This window comes from Parasteatoda tepidariorum, chromosome 9 (assembly GCF_043381705.1).
Source record: "Parasteatoda tepidariorum isolate YZ-2023 chromosome 9, CAS_Ptep_4.0, whole genome shotgun sequence".
In the NCBI taxonomy this organism is placed as follows: Eukaryota; Metazoa; Arthropoda; class Arachnida; order Araneae; family Theridiidae; genus Parasteatoda; species Parasteatoda tepidariorum.
Genome location: NC_092212.1, coordinates 29,519,881 through 29,543,855, shown reverse-complemented (window position 1 = coordinate 29,543,855; position 23,975 = coordinate 29,519,881). Strand labels below are relative to the sequence as shown.

The 23,975-nt window shown below is 25.8% G+C and overlaps 1 protein-coding gene across 2 annotated transcripts in view; it reads right to left on the bottom strand.

Annotated features, from left to right (window-relative positions):
- Window positions 1–3,765: 3,765 nt before the first annotated feature.
- LOC107438107 (serine palmitoyltransferase 2) overlaps window positions 3,766–23,975 on the bottom strand; it is a 63,682-nt gene continuing 43,472 nt past the window's right edge. For both annotated transcript variants that reach the window (XM_016050291.3, XM_016050300.3), the window contains exons 2-11: window positions 23,113–23,292; window positions 22,877–23,031; window positions 20,914–21,062; window positions 19,992–20,210; window positions 19,370–19,475; window positions 18,570–18,789; window positions 17,265–17,391; window positions 13,519–13,654; window positions 9,614–9,743; window positions 3,766–7,500 (exon numbers count right to left, since the gene is read on the bottom strand). In XM_016050291.3, the coding sequence (XP_015905777.2) occupies window positions 7,414–7,500; window positions 9,614–9,743; window positions 13,519–13,654; window positions 17,265–17,391; window positions 18,570–18,789; window positions 19,370–19,475; window positions 19,992–20,210; window positions 20,914–21,062; window positions 22,877–23,031; window positions 23,113–23,292 (1,509 nt within the window). In that variant the 3' untranslated portion in view covers window positions 3,766–7,413. The remainder of the gene's footprint in view (window positions 7,501–9,613; window positions 9,744–13,518; window positions 13,655–17,264; window positions 17,392–18,569; window positions 18,790–19,369; window positions 19,476–19,991; window positions 20,211–20,913; window positions 21,063–22,876; window positions 23,032–23,112; window positions 23,293–23,975) is intronic.

Here is a 23,975-nt window from a genome sequence, read left to right as displayed (position 1 = left end):
ATATTAACAGGTGAAGCAACATCTTTTCAAATTGAAGAATAATTGTCAGTAAGTGAGACCGTCTTTTTCAAGTACGCACCAATAACATCAGTAGACGTTGAAAGAAGCTTCTCCAGGTATAAAAATTTACTTTCAGACAAGAAACGCTCGTTTACATTTCAAAATATCAAAGAAAATTTAATAATCCAACGTAATTCTGATATTTAGTAATATTATGAGATGGAAGTTGTTATATTCATTAAAGTTTTTTTACAAAATGAAAATGTTTTGGAGTCAATATATTTTCCTTTTTTTGTTATTTTAGGATATAAAACATATTTTTCAAACTTTAATGAACAAGTATTGCATTGCTTTATATTTTTTGAAATGACTCATAATAATTTTAATGAGTAAAACATTGTTTTAGTTCAATATTTTTACTTTATTTTAGTCATGTCATATGGCATTTTCAGCGCAATTTTCGCATTTTTAAGGGCATTTTTCGCACTTTTTAAGGGCATTTTTCGCACTTTTTAAGGGCATTTTTTGCACTTTTTAAGGGCATTAATTGAGACTTTTTAGGTCATCAAGATCCGGGCTCTAGTGATTACTATTTGCACAATTCAAAAAAAGTGAGTAGTTATGATGTATTAAAAAGATTGGTATTTTAAGACACACGTGGAAATTTGACAATGACTCCGAAAACGAGATCGAAAAGTCACTTAGATAAACTATGAAATGAACACAAATGAAGAGTTTTAAAAGTGAATAGTAAAATTCGAAATTCACGCATCATTCTTTGGTCGTCTTAAAATTGTCGAGATTTTTAAAAATTCATAGTGATAAATACCGAAAAAGCGATCAAAGAGCTACATTGATTTAATTTGGTGCGTTCAAAAACGCAAATGCGTAATCGCAACGCTTGAATACGTCCTCTAGCGAGTACTATATTTTCAGGCTTTTATTTATTAAGTTTTCATTTAGTTCTGTCAGAATCATTGGCAGAGTAAATACGCCATTTTTTAGCAGCAAAATTTCTCTAAGGAAAAGGCAGAAAAACTTCAGAACGCACCCAACATTTAAAGAACAATTTCTCGATAATTTTTACCTTTCTATTATCAACAAACTTCTGATTATTAAAGTGAAGTCAACATTGCTTACTTCATTAAAATGAATAAAGGTGATTTTAGAACGTGTAGAACTGTAAAACTTGTAGAATATTCTTCTTTATAGAATAGTATATATTTCTGTATCTATATAACAAAAATAAACAATCATTCGAATTACTTGAAATAGTATCATTTGTGTTGATTAATACATTTTAATGCATAATTTAAAACTAGTTTTGAAATAAAAATTGATAGGAGTCTTGAATGCTGTTTTAAGTTTTGTTGGCTTAGTAACATTTAAATAAATTCTTACTTTGCCAAGTACAAACCCCATATCTAGAGAACATTCCTTTTAATCATGCTGCTAAACATTAACTGTATGTAACTATTAAATAATACAAAAGATATTTGTAAATGACACTCTTGCAAAATATTGCAGTGTTAATTTTGTTCCCCTGGAATATCTGGAGGAAATTTATTTAAATTTTTACATCCATGTTTACCTTAAATGATGCTTTAAAATTAAGATTTACAAAATATATAAATTTAAAAAAAGAAAACCCATGAAAAATGTTCAGTCTTTTAATTTAGTTACTAAAAATATGCTTAAAAAGATTGTTGTGTTATTTGTTGAGAGATAGGAAATAAAAATGCTTTAAGCACAGTTATTGTGCAAAATAAAAACGTCACCCGTCAATTTTCATAAATATTTGGAATTTAAACAGCACAGGCAAAGTAACAAATATTGGAGAAAAAAATCTCAGTTTAATAGTAACACTCTTAAGTGCTTCCATTAAAAAAAAAAAAAAAAATGCAGTGCATCGATTTTACTGAAATATTTTATAAATAAAACTATGCGCTTCAACTGCAAAATATCAAAACGTAAACTATGGGAATAGGATTTGGGCGTTTTACCCTAGAAGATATTCAAAATCTCTACTCACAAAACAGAATATTGAGAACTTTTTCCAAAACCCAATGAAAAATAAGTACTTTTGAGGGCTCTTCAGAAATTAAAACGAAAAATAAGTACCTTTAAGAGGACACTACACCACAGGAGAAGCTTTTCTATTTCATCCCCATAAGTATTTTAAAGTTTAGAAAAGAGAGAGTCCTGTCAAACTAAGAATAAACAAAAAAAATTTCAAAGGCGGAAAAAAAATGTTTTCAAAATATTAAATTGTAAACAAATTATAGCAGGACTACTTACCCCCTATATTTTTTGTGTCATTATTTTTTTGCATTTTAATATTTCAAAAGAAATTTTTTTTCATCAATTGAAATTTAATGGATCACTGTAGATTTACCAGAGAATATTTTTTCTATACTTTAAATTACTTAATCTTAAGCATGCTACTTAAGCTTACTAAGCTTAAGCATACATCTTAAGCATGCTACTTGCTTTCACATTTACTCTTAATGTAATGTGACAATTTAATTTCTAATTTTACCTAAGCCTTTTAATTTTTCTTTAAACGTTATTCCTTTTTTTTCAATTTAGCAATTTTAACTTTCTTGTTGACCTTTCTCATGGTCATTGCTCTTCCTGTGGGGAAAGTCAACCAACCCCTCTATTCACGCCTTTCTTTTTCTTCCTTTAATTTTAGGGGGGCTAACTACCCAATCTCTTTCCTTTAAATTTCAAACTCTCCGCCTCTTTAAATTTAATTGGCCGTAATTTTTCTGGTCCTATACCAGTTAAGGAATTTTTAAGTCACTTTTTAAAAACGATTCTCTCTCGAGCCTTCGGGCAGGTTAACTTTTTTTTTTATTCTCCGAGATGCGGACTTCGGTCCGTATCGAGGGATTTCTTTTCAAATTTTTTTCTTAACCTTTACCTTAAATAAAATGCATAACTATAATCAATTTCTGTAAATTTAAAATCAACATTTTATACCTTTAATTTTCTTTAACATTAAAAAAAAACCCTTCTCGAATTTAAGCTTTCTTTCCATATTTATTTTAACCTTTAAATTACTCGTTCTTTTATAATTAACATTTTTTTATGACGCCTTCTGTGTTTTAATTCTCCCGTCACCCATTTCAATAAAATGCCTTTCTTGTGTTGGTAGATGTGGTGAAAGATTTATGTTACTAAATAAAATATGTTGATAATTTAATCTTGTGCTGGAGAAATTATTTGCCTCTATTTTCATGATTTATCATGTCCTCCTGTATGTGGGTGGTGAGTACCTTTTTTTATTGTTAAGGGAATTTGTAATTTTCTGATTGGAGACATCAGCTTACTGTATTAAATCACATATTTATGTTTGGATATAGCATGACTTTATCTTATTTATCTTTAATTTTTAACTTATTTTAGTTTCGCACTTTTTCCAAATCATCCAATTTGTTCAAACCTCACACTTTGTGACCCTTTGAACCTATTGGGTTATTGTTATCCCACATTAGCATTGTACAACCACTTTCCTTAACGATCACATTCGCCTTAATTTAATTTAATTTCCCTTTTATATATTTCGGCCTTAATTAGTTTTTCATGACATTTCAATTATTTAACTATTTTTAATCATGACTATATCCAGAGATACATCCAATTATGCAACCCATCCATTTTAATAAATAATACATAAATTACTTTTATTCGCACCAATTCTATATTTTAATTTATTTGTTACACTTGCTGTGCATTATTTATAGAAAGATCAAATAGACGTTGAGAGTAAAAAATGTTTATTTACCATTTACTGACCATTATATTGAAGATAAAAGTTAAAGATTTACATATATGAAATAACTTACATTGTTATAAAAAGGTTTTGTTTTTCTTTCTTTCAGTAAAAGGGATTTTTGCATGCTTTATTACAAATGAGGGTACTATAGCTCAGAAGCACAATAGGAAAGCACGGTTATTACAGCTGCCGAGATGGAATCTACATTCCTTCCTGCTACAACACTTCTTGGACTGAATATATATATAAAAATATTCATCTCTGAGGAAGCATTTAAATTATGACTGGTAAAACATATGTCAGATATAATATAAGAGATACAGTCAAACCTATATATTAGAAAATCCGAGATACCTTAATGTAAAATTCTAGAACATTTTAGCCTAATAAGAGTTGCTTTTAAATAAATTCCAATAATTAATTCCCGAAAGAAAGAAAAAATAAGAAGAAACTGTTAAAGCACATGGATAGTTTAAATTTTTCTAGCATACAAAATTAATAAAATGAGCAAGCTTCATAACTTATGTAAACATCAAATTTCAAAAACTTTATTTTTCTTCTATAAAAAAATATTTTGTAGAAGTAAGAGTTGGCAGAAATGTATTCGTTTTCTTATCCCATTATCGAACAGCAAATACTGAAGCATATCAGAATCACTGTAAATTTGCGATTTCCAAGTTAGCTCGTTTGAGGATAGACTGCATTTATATTACAGCTGACATATTCATTTCAAATTATAAGAAACAAAAAGTACATCAATAGCAAAAAGGTATAACATGTATACTTAATGATTTAAAAAAATCATTAAATCTTAGAGCTATTTAAATCAAATAGAATTAAATTCTTTAATAGCTACCTTCAAATGTTGAAACTACTGAATGTTCAGAAGTTTCATTCAATATAAAATATTAATTTAACTGACTATTTGAAGCAAATAAAATCAATTTATACAGAAATGTACAGTAAAATGGAAGCCATAATTTTAAAGTGTACATAAAAACTCTGTGCTTCATAGAAATTGGCAATTTGGAAGAATAGCAGAATTAAATTACGATAGAATAAGTTTTCTAAGTATTTAGCCAAACAGGGTTAAATATTTTTTATTAGAAATTTTTGTTTATTTACAAAAAAATGGACATTTTTTTATTAACTTAAAAGTGAGCAAGATAGAAATGAATTTTATTTCCCGATTAGAACAAATTTTTTTTAAAGATAAATTAAACAATATTTACAAATTAAATAAATCTTCATAAGTCACATAAATTAAAACAAAATTGCTTAAAACAATTCAATTTTTTGGGTTGGTCTGACAGTGAAATGTACACCTCTATTTTCTCAGTTAAACTTATTTACAATTAACAAATCAACTAAAGATACGTAAATCATAGATAATAAAACCGAGATTCAACAGTACGTAAAACATTTCCTAACAATAATTTAGAGGAAATCATGGCACTCAATAAATTTTCACTCAATGTATATTTGTACATTTTAACTTCTTTACAATTACAACACACTTCAATATCCATCACAAATAAAACAATTTAACAAGAGAAGAAATTAAATGTGACCAAAATGTAAATAAATATTGGTTATAATACTAAAGACTTGTTAAGTAAATGTAGGAAATATTACTTTAAAAACTTTTGAAGTAAAAAAATTAAAAACATTAAGCATCGTATATGTGAAGAATGCTTTTAACAATAGGAACTCAAAACTCGGCATAAATAAAAATAATTTTGGTTATTATTATTTTTAAAACCAGATGATTTTTTTAGTTTTCAATTGATAACAAACAAAATTTCATACATATAACTATCTTTAAAGAATTTATTCATAAACTGCAACATTAAAAATTAAGCAAAATAAAAAAAGATATTTATTTTTCCAATAATTAAAAAATATTACGAATAAGAAATTCTATGCTAAGTTAAAAGATTTTCTTTTTTGACTAGAACTTATTACTCTATACAAATCATTATTTTCACAAAGTATAATTTAACATTTAAAAAAAAAAAATCAAATTATTTTCAGCATTAAAAAGTCCTTTGCAATGAAAAACTTTAGAATAATTTCAAATAAAAAATATTACCTGCATATAATGTTTCTACAAGAAGCCAAAAACAATTTCTATATCTATTCAAATATGATAATTACTATTACTAACAATTTAATAATATTTTGAGTTTCAAAATTTTTAGTAGAACAATTGATGAGTCACAAATAATAAGTAGAATGGTTTACAACAGCATTTGAAAAAATTAATAAAGTACTTTAGCTACTGATAGTAATATGCCTATAAATGCAAAACTAAATGTTAAGTTTAAATTAAATTAAAATGGAGAGGCACAACCTGAGTTCCAGGGCCAAACAAGACCCTCAAATTTTTTAAAAATCAAATTTGTCAAAAATCAAAAGTCTAATCAAAGAATTCAAAATTTGTAAATTGTTAAAAATATTTTTTCGAAAAATTTATAGTACAAGCTTACTAAATATTTTTACGTTGTAATGTAATGTTTACTTTGTAATTAAATACTCATTCCATTTTTTTTATTACTATTATGATTTTAAGACTTATCTTAACACTTTCAGAAATTTGAATCAATTCAGTTATTTTTTAAGGGAAGTAATTGAACTACCTTTGACTGACCAAAACTTTTTACCCAATTTCAGCTTTTAAAATAAGTTTTTTGGCTTAGTTAAACAAAAAATTGTACACCACTAAATTAACACTGGAAACTTGATGGGGATTATTTCAATGCTTTTGAAATAATTTATAAAAACTCTTACTTAAATAGTGCTTGTAATTTTGTAAAATACACGACAAAAGGAAAAAATAATTTTCTTTAAAAACAAATTACATTTTTTATACAGGTATATACATTGGTTTACTTTCATAACATATAATATAACAGGCCATAAACATATGCTTTTAATGTGTAACAGCAAGACCATACATCTTAGTAAAAAAAAAAAGGTTTTGTAAGCCCAAACTGTACAAGTTAGTAAGCATCAATTCTTTCAATTTACAACTAGTTTGTTAAAAATGTGCCTTAATTTACAATGCATTCACGTTACATTTTAAATAATTTCTGGTTCATTATTTAAAAAAATTAAAAGCTCTTTAAAAAGCAGCATAAAGTGCTGCAACACTTTTAGAGAAATATAGCATATGGACAGAAGTTTGAATTGTAAAATACACGAAATGACAAAACTGATTTTAATATATTAATGTCGCCTTCAGAAATGCTATCATGCAAATGATAGGGCATATTTAAAAGCAGGATCTACGACGTTGACTAGGAAGCTTTACTAAATGCATATTATGGGTAGCGGTAATATTAGATTAAAAACCTATTTTTTAATTTACAACTTTTTTTTTTTTAAACAGTATGCTTTATTCCGATTCTTCGAAGTGTTCTTCAGATTGTGCAATAACAAATGGTACAAAATGCAACAGAGAGAAAAAAAGAAAACTAATTTTTAATCTGCGTCATTTTTAGGCAAACATCTGTTGACCTCGTGTTTCATGAGCTGGATGGTCCTTAAAAGTCATAATCACAAGTAAGCCTTGTTTCTGGAGCAGAGTTTTGGAGCTCTTAAGGCACTTGCTCTACAAAGTATGAAATTGACTAGTAAATTATTTCTGTTTGAGATCTATCTTGTTTGGAATAAGTCACCATAATTTCATTTCCTACGTTTCCTATGACATTCAAAGCCTAGAAGATAAAAAATGAATGTCAATTCTTAATTATTATAACAATTTTTTGTCATACTTATGTTACAGTTAAGACAAGAATAAATGATAAACCCCGAGTTTACAAAGACACTGTATCTTGGGAGATACTTTTTATGACAAACTCTGTTTCACCTCCATATGTATTTTAAATTTAAACTTAAGAGAAAAGTGTTTAAGAGTTTACAAAGATGCTGAACCACGGGAGATACTTTTTATGACAAATTTTGTTTCACCTAGATATGTATTTTAAATTTAAACTTTTAGAGAAAAGTGAGACAGGAAAAAAAATTATTGCATTATTACTACCCCAACTGCATCATCCTGAGATATTTGTTTTCCTTTTGATATTTTGACAAAACTTGTGGGCCATTTGAAACTACACGATTTACCTTAACTCTTACAAGGTGAGTAGCCGAATCTTTCAACAAAAAATAAGCACCTCTTAAGCACTAAAAAAATATTTTTAAGCACTATATACGTTAACAAAATGCAAAATAATTTTCAAACACTTTACATGATCAAGATAAAATAACTAGTTTTTGACAAAGAACTCTTTTCTTGATTATATTAGCCATTATAAAAGTGATCAAGGGATTTTTCGGTTTGACTTCAGAGGATAGAAAGTGAAGCTTGAAACTGAAAATATCTTGCAAAATGCAGCAGAGTTGTACGTGAGAGTGCAATAATCTCACTATACGCACATGCAGACTCGCAAGTATTTCATCAAACCTGTAAAAATATTGGCTCTTTCATACGCTATGAACCGACAGTACGCTGAAATAGATTGTGGTTAAATAATTGTGAAAACGTTGAATAGAACAATGTGAAAACCACTGTTTTGCATAATACGCAGCAAAACTAAACATGGTCAAGAAGGAAAGAAATCATTTTCGAAAAGAAAAATTAAGCACTTTTTAAAAATACCCAATGCAAAAAGCACCTTTAAGGGTTTATAAAAAACGAAAATCAAAATTAAGCACCTTTAAGCACTTTTTAAAAATGCTATGCACCATGTCTTATTTTCCAGAGTTAAAAATACTTATGAAGGTGGAAAAGAATTTGCCAAAAAGGGTTTCTTCACAGCTCTCAAGCAGTTTATGCTAGAATCACGAAGGCTTTGCAGCTAAGACTCAAGAGTTTCCAAGGCCTTTAACTGGATGTAAAGAAATTTTAGCTCATTTAAGAGTTCATATTGCTAACAACTTTAGTTGGCTCAAACCAAAGTCAATCAGTTGGAGAACAATTCCAGGTCGTATTAGCAATGAAAAATTTATACAATATTAAGTATTCATTGTGCAATATCTTGAGGTAAATAGAGAATTTTAGATTCATTATTTGAACAAACTGATAATGGATTGCATAGCATGGATAATTAGAACTATTCTAGTAATGCTTTCAATAAATTACTGTTGATAAACATTACATATGTTTCTGAAAACAGACTACTACAAATCTAAAGTCTAAAATAATTTTTTAAACTAAAGAATGCTTCAGAAAACTGCAAATACTTTATGTATTCAGGGGTCTATTTAGAAGAAATTTGGATCCGTTAACGGAGCCTTCACAAAATATCTTTATATAAAAACAGATCCTTCGCAAAATAATTTATGTTTTAATCGAACCCTTCACAAATTTGTTTATCTTCATTATTGTTTTGTGAATTGAATAAACCCTTCCCGGGTAGGAGGGAAAAAGAAAGACAGTTCGAAACAAACTAAGCTTCCCTAAGTTAAAATTCCAAATGTAGTATTCTAAGAAAATATTTCAACTTTTACAAACATCGTGTGCACATTCTTATTGATATTAAATGACAATTTTTTTGGAAATAAATAATTGATAAATTTATATTTATTCATAAAATTAATTATAATAGAATATTATGTAAATAAAAATTAATTTCTGGCAATTTTTTAAATAAAATATTATAAATTTAAGAACTGTTTAAATTTAATTAATGCGTAACACATTAAGAGTGATATAATGAAAAAATAAAATGAAAAATTTCAATCGAATTCGATTATAAACTTGAGCATTTCCAACAAAAAAGTAACATTAAATAAACTAGTGTCAAAAACCATCAAGACAGTACTTACTTTATCTAACATTTCTTTAGTGTGAGATGCAGATATACAAAATCGCGCACGGGAAGTTACAACTGTCGTAGCAGGATAACACACTCCTACTGTGGCAACACCTCCACTTAATAATCCTTGAATAAATACCCTAATAACGAAATATAAATAAATAAATCAGACTTTTAATTTTATCCTTTCCTGTAGTATCTTTTCTTATTTATTTATAACACCTTCAGTAAAATTATTGTTGCTTATAACGATAATAATAACGATAGCTCCAAATCTGTTTGTAAAATAAATTTTTTTTTATATGTTAACCTGTAGTTTTTGTAATAGGAAATAACAACAGCCAGTTACTCTCTACAGTAAATAGTCAACACTGTTCAGATATAAACAGTAATAAAATTATTAATAGCCTAGAATTGAATTAGAGTACACAATTTTAACAGTGTTAAAATTAATACTTTAGAAGATATCGATTTAAGACTACAAAAAGATAATTACAACATCCTTTTATAGAAAACAATTTTACCATAATACCTTCCAACATACACAGATTAACTTTAATAACATCCAACTTATTCTCTTTTTCACTTTTTATTTCTTATATGTAAAAAGATATTTTAATAAACATTATATTAAACCAATGAAAGAATTTGTTTTCTCCCTTAACCCTTTGAGGCACACGAACATAAATTTTCATATTTTTTTAAAATTGAGAAACTAATTATGATGCTTAGGATCTAAGAATGGGAAAATGACATTTAAAAAAAATTCTGATTCATTGCACCACACAGGGGGTGGTGGTTTCGGTGGTTAACCAGTGTCCACATAGAACATTTTCATGTGAAAAAAAAATATTATCTTTTTTAACTTTTTTTACAATAAATTTTCACTTTTCAGAAATCAAACAATAAACTTAAAGTACTAAAACTATTTATATAATTTTAAAGACCAAAAAAGGCTTTAACAAATATAATATAATACAAAAATAGTATATAATAAAATATATATTAGTGAAAAATAAAACGCATGAATTTCAAACACAAAAAATATTCTAAGTAAAATATAATATATATTATACAATATCAGGATAAAATAAATAGTACAGAAATATATAATAATAAAAATAAAATGTATAATAATAAAAATAAAATATAAAATAAAATGTATAATAAAATGTAATAAAAAGTAAATATGTTACTCAGCATTTACTGTGATATGTAATAATGTAATCTTATTCTTCTGTATTATCTTGTGTATTTAATTCAGTAATAGAAGTAATAGACTTTATTTTCAATAGAAATAGATAAGAGACACATTGCTCCCCATTTATAAGCCCCATGAAGAAAAAACCCTAATAAATTTTTACCCACTTCACTATCTGAGTGAAGGAAGGGGGAAAAAGAATAAAGACTCGTGTTGGTGGATATAATGTTCTAGGGGCACAGTGGCTTCACTCTGAAACCAAAAAATATAAAGGTAAAAATTAAATACTTTTCTGAGGAATCTTTATTGGGAAAAATTTGTGTGTCAAAAGAAGCTCATAAACAACAAATCTGAGTGATATACTTCAAACTTTTTTTGTATTTTATTGAGTAAAAAAAAAAAAACTTGTAGTAATGAAAAAGGGCCTTGAAAACTTTTTATTTTTTTCAAAGGAAGATATAATCTAAGTGTAGTGCTGCTATCTGGTGATGTTTAGTAAAGTTAAAATAATACTTTAATATTATTGGTTTCGGAGATTGACCTTTGTGCCGCTAGGAATAATTTTTTAAAAAGTGCGGTTTCGCTGTCGTACCACTGTGCTTCAAAGGGTTAAGAATAAAAATATATATAAGCCTCAAGATTTTATTATTAACTTTTCTTTCATTAAATTTACACTTCCAAATTCTTTTGTTTCGATCCTTTAAAAGCTGAAAAGGATCAAATTTCACCAAATAAAAAGAAACATTTAAATAATTTATATTTTGTTATTAACTTTCAAAATTTGATTACATTAAAAGATTTTAACATAAGTAATAACACAGCTTTAAATATAATAAATCGCTTGCTAAAACTGTTTTTAATTATAAAATTATTACTGGCAATTTAAATATTACAGAAAATTTTGTACTAAGAAATTTAATGCTGAAACGCACACAATTTAGACCCAATTACCACACATCATATAATAAACTTCTAAAATATTTTCTCAATAAATTTTGTTTAAAAATATCAAATATATTCTCCTTACCATTAGATATGTTAACAGAATGGAAATAGGCTGTTTATTATTACTTTAAAAACTTTATTTTTAATTAGGAAAATTTAAATAACAGTAACAATACAACTTTTTCCAAAACCCATCAATCAATTAAACAACTACAATAATATTTTGTAATTATCCTCATTGACAAAGCTAACAATAATTATGCAATATTCTGTAAAAGATAAAATTATATTTAACTTTTAAATAAGGAGTTGAATAATAGTAAAAATTTTAAGCTTTGTAATTTAAATAATAATATCATTAATAAATTTTAGCTTTATATAAAAGGTAAAAAATTAAAACTTTCCAATAGCATTCCCCCTTTTAAACTATTCTTTTGACATATTACTATGATTTTAAAAATATCCTTAATTATGATTTTGATTATTGGGAAATTCTAATTAAGTTTTGTCTTTTTAATAATTATCTTTGAGAAGGAAAATATATGTTTACTCAAATTGAGGGAATATCACATGGATCTAATTTTTCATCGCTCTTAGCTAACTGCTATATCATTATAACACTGAGTATAATAAGAAATAACAGACCTAGAAGGATGCAAGACTTATTTACTTAAAATCTTTTCGATTACTTTTCTTAGTGCAAATTTTCATATGAATGTTTGTGGCAAGATTATTTAAAAAGGTTTTTAAGTTTATTATTCCCCAAAATAAAATTCCCAGTTTTCGAGGAAAAAAAGTATCAATTTTAAAGAGAAAAAAATTTTAAATTGTATTTCACTACTATTTCTATTTTTTAGAAATTTGTTTAAATAAGAATTTAGTATTATTTGCAGCTATTATTTTATCATATAGTATTAGAAAATAGATAATATATAACAGAGTTCTTCCTAAGAATATAAAAAGGCTGAGTGCTTCTGCACAGAAAAGGGCATGTTTGAGCACTTGTCATCATTAAAATTTATTAAAATGCGTAATATTAAATAATAACTGAATTTGATCCATAATTTTTAAATTTACCAAAATAGCAGAAAAACTTTAATTATTTTTTAAAAACTTCCAAGTCAAGCTAAAAGACAATCACTGCACATAAAATCTCTCTTCAAATAAAGCATTCAAATTTTAAAAAAAAGAATAATTTATAAACAATTTGAAAGCTTTTTTTATATTTTAAATTGAAAATTATCAGGAAATAAACATTTAAAGGTAAATTGTTTTAATAACAGGTATTAATTAAAAAAATAAAATGGTAAAATTTAAAATCACTAAAAAGCTCATTAATAATTCTTCCCCACTAATAAAAGATGTGAACATCTCTAGGGACCTTAATATCATGCAAATTTTTATGAACAACTAGACAACATGAAAAAAAAATCTTAATAAAATGAATGAATGAAATTAAAAATTAAATAATTATCAATAACTAAATAACTCAGAAAGACTTTTCAATGAAACAAGCAGTTAAGAAAACAACCTTTTCCTGAAAAAATAAAATAAAAAAGCAGTATTTTTAAAGCATGGCGACTTTTTTTTTTACAAAAAAGGCAAGAAGTGCCCATTTATAGGGATTAAAGGGCAGTTGGGTGGCTTCTAATCGCACTTAAGAAGATTGTATATAAATTAGACAAACTTTTGGTTTATCTATCACACAACTCTTGTACAGCTGTCAGTTTTTAACTTTTTATATAGATTGATAAATAAGGGCCACTTACGTCACTTTCGATGGGAAATAGAGCATAAGAGGCACAACAGGAGAGTCTTCATTGCCATATATAATAAAACCTTGTTGCTTTAATTTCCTGCGGAAGTATCTGGTATTTCTTTCTAATTGTCTAACTCTTTTAACACCTTCAAAGAAATATATTGTCAAACAACTAACATACAGTTATGCAAAATGTGAAATTAAAAATATCATTTTAATCACAGTATTAGAAAATACCTATTTTATAATGACAACTAAGAACATTATGTTACAAATATACACAAAATTATGAAATTGTTTTGTAAAAATAAATTTTTTTCCAAGCATTGGATTGTACGATATATCAATATATTTTTAAATCAATTCCAATTTCCTTATTTAACTTAGACTAGCTTAAAAAAGGAACTGATTATCTAAATCTTAAATTACCTGAATAAGACACGAAGCTAATTTAGAAATTTAAATTTATTTATTATTTTTGTATAAATGTCATTCTTTATGCATAAAATGCTGATATTTAATAAAATATCACATCATTGCAAGAATGCCTTTTATACAATAAATGTCTTTATTGTGCTATATAATACTTATATAGAGAGACTCACACACACATATATATATTATATACACACAAACAAATATATATATAATTATATATAGCACAATAAAGATATAAAGGATAAAAAGTAAAGAGAAAAACAAAGAAAGTTAATAACTTTCATTTACTACACATAAGCTGCAAGTATTTAGAATAGTGATATAACGAATAGTGATGGGGCCGAATAGCCGAATATTCGGCCAAATTTTAGGCCGAATACTTGCTTTTTAAAAATTTTGTAATTTTGTAACTAAAGTAATTTTCAAATTTTAAATTGAAAATGAAATAAATATTAGCAAAATTGCTTCTTTAATCTTTGTATATTTAAAAAAATTTTAACAACTTGATTTATTTTTTGTAATAATTTAAATATCTTGATGCCAATAACAAGGCAATATGGCTTTTATAAATCTAAATAATTAATAATGGCATATTTTAGTTATAGTTATACTTGTAATTTATATGCTATTTTATTTAAAATAAGAACTCATTACTACTGTTAAATGTATTCTAAACTTTCTTTTTTGTCAGAAAAATTATTAAAACCCAGAAAATTAAGAACTTTTTAAAAAGTTTCACTTTTGAAATTTTTATTTTGTAATTAAATAATTTTCAAATTTTTAATTAAAAATGAAATAAATATTAACAAATTTGCTTTTTTAAACTTTTTATATTTTAAAAAAAATTTAACAACTTAATGTAGTTTTTGTAATATTTTTAATATCTTGATGCCAACAATAAGGCTTTCACAAATCTAAATAATTAATAATAGCATATACTTCATTATTCGGCCGAATAACTTCAGTATTTGGCTAGGCCGAATATTCGCCAAAAGGGGCGAATACCGAATAGTGGCCCAATATTCGTTACATCCCTAATTTAGAAATCATAAAATATATTAAAATTATAGAGAAAACATGGAAAATATAATAATGATAAATGAAAAGAGAAGAAAAATTATTAAAATAAAATATTTTTAATAAACTTTATAAAAAAAACTATTAAAAAGCCGGAACACAAAATAATGAAAATTAAAACAAAATAATTTCATTATTTCGTTTTCCTATTTTTTAATAATTATTTTTTTTAAATATTTTTAAAAATATTTCATTATAATATTTTTTTTCTTCTTTACATCAATCTTTATATTATTTTCCATGTTTTCTCTATATTTTTAATATATATATATATGGTATTTTGTATAAGTTACATAATAAAATAAAAAATTCTTTATATCTTTTTATTTATTTTTATGAAATTTAGAGAGGTGAAAGTATTAACAAGGAAACAAAAATGGTTGCTCGTTTCCTTTTTCACACTTTGAAAGTCATCATTGCATCAAATTTTAAAAAAAAAAATGAAATCACAAAATTTGGGGTTGTCAGAAAGGGGTTATTTAAATGTACGTTTGAGATTCACCTGTTGTAACATTGTATCAAAAACATTGAAATTTTCAAAAATATATAAAAACCAGTAGAAATAACTGGTGAAAAATTGATATATATAAAAAAGACAGAATAATGGTTACAAATAGAAATAATCAGGTGAGGAATTTTATAAAATCATGTGAAAATTCAACAGCAATGACTGAAAAAAAAATCAAAAGAACTACACTTTCGCTCAATTTTTTAAAAACATACTAATATTGAACTGTAAATATAGTAATTTAAGAAGAGCTAATATGTTAATAAAAAAAAAAAATATTGAAATTAAAAGAATAAACTAAGAGCACTTATATAATAGGATATTTTTTGGTGAAAATGATAATAATCACTTAAGTTCAAAAAATTAACCAATGCTGCAGCAGAATTTTAATAAGAAAATAATAATAAAAAAAGATGTTACTTTCAACCTTATTAGCTAACTATTGTTATTGCTAATTTTGAAATTTGTTAATTTTTAGGCTTGATATGAGATTTTAATAGATTTTGACCACAAATTTCAATACATTCTATGACTTTTTTACTCACAATTGAATTCCCAAAAATTTTAAATTTCCCTGTTTACATGGAAATTCTACATTTACATAAAAATTTTTACATATATGTTTAGGTAACATATAATGCAACAGAATTATTTATTACAATGATATATCATAAGTATTTCAAACATTATTATTATGTAAATTTGGGCACATATCTATGTTCTAAGGGTTTAAAGTTGGGAAAAAACTAGATATTTATTCTCTGCATTGCTAAGAATCCCAAAACTTTATTCAAATTTTAATCTTAAAATGTGTAATAACAAATTTAAAATGATTCCATGAATGATTAAACGAAAACTCTTTTATAACAAAATTGACACAATTTAACACCTTTTGCTGACACCTGACCTTTTGCTAAAAAAAATACAGAAATCTCTTTTGGGTTTTATTACTTATTTATTTCCATTTAAAAGAGGATTTATATCAAATATACTATAAAGTTTCAAAATTTATCACCAGGATAAAATTATTAAAGATAAAATTATAAATAGAATTGAGTATATTTGATCTATTGACTTAAAATAATGTTACATGATTAAAACACAATGAAAAAAAATTAAGTATTATTTTTAATACCTCTAATACATTGAAGTAAACTCTTTTCTTTGGAGAAAATTAATGCCAAATAAAATAAATATTAATATTTTATCAGCTACACAGACATTTTACTACATACCATTAAATGAAGAAAAAAAATCTTGTCAATGTTAATGTCACAGAAATTGTATATTAATATTTGATCAACAATGATCAATATTTTGCTACTGTTATAAGATATGCATGAATATTTACAAGAAAAAATTTATTTTTATACAACAATTGGGGAACAATATATATCCAATATGGCATCAATTTATTACACGAAGCAAAAGCTACTTTTTTTATGATAAGGAAATTATTTTGTACAAAAATGAATAAATAATACAAATGAGGAATGTAATAAAAAGAACAATACCCACACACCCCAACTTTGTATTCTAGGTCAGAACTTTCCTTATTTTTAAGAATAATATATTTGCAGCAAAGAGCAAGATTTGAAACATACCTTCACTTAAAATATGTAACAATTCAATGTTTGTACACTAAAAGCTAAACAAACAGTTGCTTTGTAGGTGGATTCTGATAAATATTGATGAGCACATAAGAAAACAATAGACAATAGAGCATGAATTACCTTCTGTAGAGCCGTCTCTTCCCATTAGAATTTTTAAGGTCATTATTATTTGCTGGGCAACGGGTGCAGACATACTGGTTGCATAACTAGCGCTGTGAGAATGAGTTCGAATGTGATTAATCAAGTCCTGTTGATAAATGAAGTATTTGTTGGAGTAAAACAAATATAGAATTTGTATCAAACATTAGCATGAATCTAAAAACAAATTCATTAAACAATTAAGCCAGGGCCGCTGTAACCACAGGACCCCAAATCTTTATATCGTGGGTCCCCCACAAGGGACCTCTAAATGAATTTTTGATTTAGAAAGTTGCACAAAAATTGGTTTGTGCAATTTTCTAAATATTTTTAAGCATTATGTTTCATATTCTTCTTTGAAAATCATTAAAAATGTGTTATATAGTTTAAGTGTAAAATTCGGATAATCAAAAATGTTTTTTTATTTGGGTATATTTCCTACAATACCTCTCGTTAAATTTCCTAATTTTATGTTATTTTGGGTACTTCAAATCACAGGTGCTTGATTTTTCTATTTAATTTTCAGTAACAATCTACGATATATTTAAAATTATCTCGTGGTGTTTGGTAGGCAAAAATTTAACAAGTTTTTATAACTGAATATTGGTAAATTTTGGTTAATTAATTTGGTATCAGTAAGGCACCAAGTTACACATCAGCCTCAGGCCTCATCACCATACCTCAAATCAACTTTGGTTCACTATTTCATTTCAATTATCAGAAGTCTAAAAATTATGCACTCTAGTGGGGTATAGCCAGTGACCATTACACAGACAATATCCAACCCTTTGCCTCCCAACAAAAAATTAATCAAAAAAAGATGATACATAACTAGCATACTATACATAATATACTTATAGACAAAATATTTCCACAAAATTTTTTCAAACTAATTTCAATAAACTCAGGGAAAAGAGAAGAAAAAAACACTGAACTTATAAATTCTGAGACGTACTTATTCAAGTTGCAAAAGATTCAAATCTGTTAACAGTTAAAAAAATTTTATACTTTTTTTTAAACCTATAACATATTTCAAACAAATGTAGTTCATAGATTTAATTAAAAATGTGAATGATATATGTTCAGTAAAACAATAATGAACTTAAGAAAAAATTAGCATCCAATATAATTAAATTTCATTAAAAACTCTTCTAACTTGTTAATTTTTTTGATACAAGCGGCCGTTCATTGAACAAAAGAGAGTCTTGTTTCGTCCTCGGATCACTAAACTTGTCTTAGTTTAGATTAAACAAATAAGATTTTTATTTTGAAGAAGTAAAAACTTACTCTAGACCCGGCAATATAGCCACCAGAAGCTCCAAAGCTTTTAGTAAAAGTACCCATTAACAGATCGACATCGTGTGGGTCGCAGCCAAAATAATCTGTCACACCTCGACCTTTGCTTCCAATTGCACCAATGCTGTGAGCTTCATCTATATACAAATAGCATTTGTATTTTTTCTTAATGGCAATGAGAGCTGGAAGATTTACTATTGTTCCTTCCATACTAAAAATATAAAGAAAAAAATTTAAATATTGTTACAACTTCATCATAATCAGATCTACAAAAATTCAAAATTTCTTGCAATCAGTAATTATTTTTGGAAACTATAGATATTATGGTATGAAGAACGACATAAATATTTTTTAGCATGAAACTACACAAACTATTATATTTAATTCAACATTATCTCGGAAAGGAAGATGTAAGAAGCATAGTATTTTGTCAAGCATTCTGCTAAGTTTTCTTAAGGCATAATAACGCAGTGTTGCGTAATTCTTTTATACATTGTAACGCAGAACCATCAGTTCTTAATGCAATGGCTAGAACTTACATTTTATTTTTTGCTTGAGTGACATTGCTTTACTTAACTGAAACATTTTTCATAACTGCTATTAAAAAATCAGAAGACAAAACTCAAATCAAATTTTTTTCTTTCTTAAAAAAATTATTATATTCAAAATCAAACAATTGATTGTCGATTTTGGCAAAAAAAATTGGGCACAAGCTATTATTTCTTTTAGACACCTCAGCGAACAGGATTTGTAAGCCCCTGATCTTAATTAATAGATAAAATATAACTTACCTGTAAATGCCTTCAACAATAATTAAAATCTTTTTCCATGGTTTATGTGATATAGGTTGCCCTTCAACAATAGCATTTTTTACTTTTTCTTCAAGGTCTTTCATATCTGAAACAACGCAAAAATATTTATGAGGAAAAACTTCAAATATAAAAAGTTAATATCTAAATTCTTTCATAATAAATACTTCAAATCTATCTAGGAATTTAATGACATAATCAAATAACATTTTTAATAACTAATTGTAAACATTTTTTAATGAATAGATAAAATTTTTTAACTACAGATAAATTTTTTTAACTGAATCTAAATGAAAATTACCTATTGAAACAAGATGCATTAAATAGGCTTTTAAGTTGTCAAAATTAATATTACTCTGCTAAATTTTTAAATAAAAATTTAAAAACCTGCTTATTTTTATATTTCCTTAAATTAAGTTAAACAAATTAGCCTATTTTAAATTATTTAAGCTTACATTTTTTTTAAAAGATACAAAAGATAAAAGTTTAATGATTATCCATCTTTGAAGATAATAATAATGTTAAATATGTTAGAGCACAGGTTAAAACTGCAATATAAATATAACATTATTAAAATTAAAACATTAAAAAATTCTAAGTTTACCATTATGTTTATAAACTTGGATCTTAGCGCCTGATAAGCGACACCCCAGAACTAATGAAGCATGATTAAGTTCATCACTTAAAATGAGACACCCTTTAGAGACTAATGTTGGAATGTTAGTTGAATTAGTAGCAAATCCCATTCCTACAGTAATACTGTCTTCTACTCCGAGAAATTCAGCAACTAATGATTCTAATTTTCTATGAATATCTAAATTACCTAAAAAAACAAATGGGAATTATACTCTCCAACAGAAATTTAATACAAATTTCACAATTATTAAGAGTTTAAACACTTTGAATACATTTAAAACAGGTCTTCAATAAAATGTAGTTAAATAACATATTTTTTACTTTAATTTATGTAAAATACATTGCATCTTAATGATACAGATAAGACAGTTTGATGAATGTTTCATTTTTATTACTTTATTTTGTCTAGATATTTGAATTTATGATTTATTTCAATTTAATGTTTAAAAAATTCACTAGCCACCTGTCTTATGATCATGAATTATCACCACAAATGATCTTATATAATTCAATGCCAATCAAAAGAATTAGGATTTACACCAAACCTCAATTATTTTTCGAAAGTCATCATACTTTTACCTGCAAAATAAAATTTCAATAAGATTCAGAATATTCATTTTGGACGAATAATGGAAGAAGCGTCTGCCAAAGACAAAACTTAGTTCGTTTACATCCATCTCTCTTGTTTTCCCCCCTGGTAAGGGTTTATTCGATTAAAAAAACAATAATGAAGATAAACAAATTTGTGAAGGATCTGATTAAAAGAAACGTTACGGACCCAAATTTCTTCTAAACAGAACCCTGAATATTATTCAATTTTGTATCCATATCTAAATAATAAATTTTTTTTTTTTGAAAAATATATGCACATAAAAACTGAAAATTTTTACCTAATTCATGGTGAGTACTGCATATACCATTGCCATAGTTTAAAATAACCTTTTCTACACTGTCAGTGCATTTTCCAGTGTTTTCAGCAAATCCTAAATAATTATATGATCCTAAATTTATAGCTTCTAGACATTTTTCAGCTCCAAATCTAAAATCGATATTAGAAGATTAGAAAAGTTATAGGTACAGAAAATTCAATCTGAAATTAAATGGGAATAAAATTAGTTTAGCTGGAAATACAAAAACAGAAAAATTAGAGAAGGACCTAAAAGACAAAAATTCCATGTGCTTCAGGTCTTTCGCTGTACAGTTCACACTAGCAAAGAGATAACTTGTAACCCTTTGCTCAGATTCCAGGTATTCTGTTAGTTTTGTAGGTGGCAAGATTAATTCTTGTTATATTTCATGCTTGCCCTTCAGTAGAGTCAACAAGTATCTTGAGAATTAAAGATTTTTTTCCACATGCTGCCTTTAATGCAAAAAAAAAAAAAAAAAAANAAAAAAAAAAAAAAAATACAGTGCGTTGAGGAGGAGTTAAAAGAAGAGTCAAAGATCTGCTACAATTTTCTACCTGTTTGTCAATGCAAATTTTAATACAGTTTTATAGAAATTTTGCTTATTTGTATATTACATTTCCTTTTTAGTAAAAACAATTTAAACTAACCTAACATGAATAGATTAGTAAACTGTTCATGTAAGGTTAGTCTTAAATTGTTTATGATTGTTATGAAAAAAGTCATACATTTTTATGCTTATACAAGTAGGATATAAAATAAACAAATAACTCATAAAATATTGCAATATATAAGTTTAAGTACAGTACAGAACCCGTTATCCGGAAATCAGAAAACCGGAAAACCAAAAAACCGGAATGAAATTCGATAAATTTTCCCGCCATTTTCAAAAAAAAAAAATTTTTTTTCCTCATAAGATTTTAGNAGCTGACGGATTTTATTTAAGCATGATAAACAACAAAAAGCCACGCAAAAACTATTGCTCTGCGTTTTATAGGATGATTAAACAGTGTAAAAAAGTCCATATGCCTTTTCTGTATTCTTACGCCTCATCAAATTTATTTATTACTCATAGAAAATCGTTTAATCTTTCCTGATATGGAAGTGAAAGATCTTAAAATAACTTCTCTTTTGAAGTATAAATCTAATTATTATTCATTGGCATGTTTTTAGCCTTGAAGTCCCAAAATAGAATTTCTACCCTTATCCTTTACTAAAGATATTTTATGAAAACGAATGAAGTTTTAATGCTTTTATTAATACAAAATTATTTAATTTTTGTATTACATATATACATATATATACATATACATATATATACATACATATATACATATATATACATATATATACATATACATATATATACATATATATTCATATACATACATATACATATATACATACACAGTGTGTTGAGGAGGCTTTAGAGTCAAAGATCTGCTACAATTTTCTACCTCTTTCCAATGCACATTTTCATACAGTTTTATAGAAATTTCGCTTATTTGTATACATATTACCACCTTTCTTTTTTAGTAAAAACAATTTGGACAAACCTTACATGAATAGATTAAAAAAAACTGTTCAGGTAAGGTCAGTCTAAATTGTTTATGATTGTTATGAAAAAAGTCATACATTTTTATGCTTATACAAGTAGGATATAAAATAAACAAATAACTCATAAAATATTGCAATATATAAGTTTAAGTATATACACAATTTAAAATACAAGTGCAGGTAAATTTTAAAATTAAATATAAATTTTGTTTAAATATTTCTAACTACATAAAATACAATATTTAGTAAAAATATTAACAAATAAAATTTTAAAAAAATGGTGAGAAGAATAATTAAATTGTAAATTTATACCTATACTGAATAAAGAAGTATCAGTGAATATTTTAAAAGATAGTCAATTCCTAATTAAAAACTTAAACACACAACCTACTTTTTATTTTGATGAAAATCAGGTGAAATTGTTATTTTTAGTTTAAACAGAACACCGGGGACTCCACATACAAACATATTCCATCCTTGCACAATCCTTTTGTAGATGTTGCGAGTATAAAAGCTTTCGAAGCTCCCATATAATTTAGCATAACCCTATAAAGCAAAGATTAATTTACTATAAAATATATAACATTATATGCAATACTGACTATAGTAACAAGCAAATTTTCATACTTCTCGATTGGCTTCCTTGACTTCTTCGCTCTTGCCAAAACCTAATTTTCGGACAAAATCTCTAATGTGACCAAAAATTGTTAGCACCACATAACAGAAGTAAACAGTTAATGCAATTACGAGAGGTGTTTCTTCAAATTCTTCCTTAATTTCTTTGGTTTGTTTTATCTCTCGTTTAATCTAAAAGTAAAATAGAAAGAGAGAATTGAAAATTTTTAGAAGTTTTTAATAAGCAAAATGAATAAATTTCACACCCTCCTTAAAATTGAATTTCATATATATTTAATTGGTATTCTTTGATTGAAACAAAAATTAAAATATGAATCAATACTTATAATTATTTACGTACCAATAAGGTAGAAAAAAAAATATTTTTTGTTATAGGCTCTGATATTACAGACAATGAACATAATCATATATTCACCAAATATCTTCAAAACTCATGACATATATTCAGGGTTTTAAAAAATACACAGGTTTTTTTCCATGGTTTCATTAGGTTTTTTCAAAGTAATGTATATTCTTTTTCATCTTTATAGTCTTAGTGTTGCTGCATTAATAAACACCAGTAATTTAATTTCAGTTAATTTAGTTATATTTTAAAAGTATCATTTGAAATGTGCATAACAAGAGTCACAGGTCTGGAAAAATAGTATATAAAATATATTTTTTATGAATAAATTATTTTTTATGAATAAATTTATGAATATTATATATTGTACCTTGTTATATCAATAGCTTCAATTGTATTGTAAAAATATTGTACTAATTATTGTACTATTATATAAAAACTAAATATGTACTAAATATTGTACTATTATATAAAAATATTGCACTTTTTAAAAATATTGTACTAGGCTCAA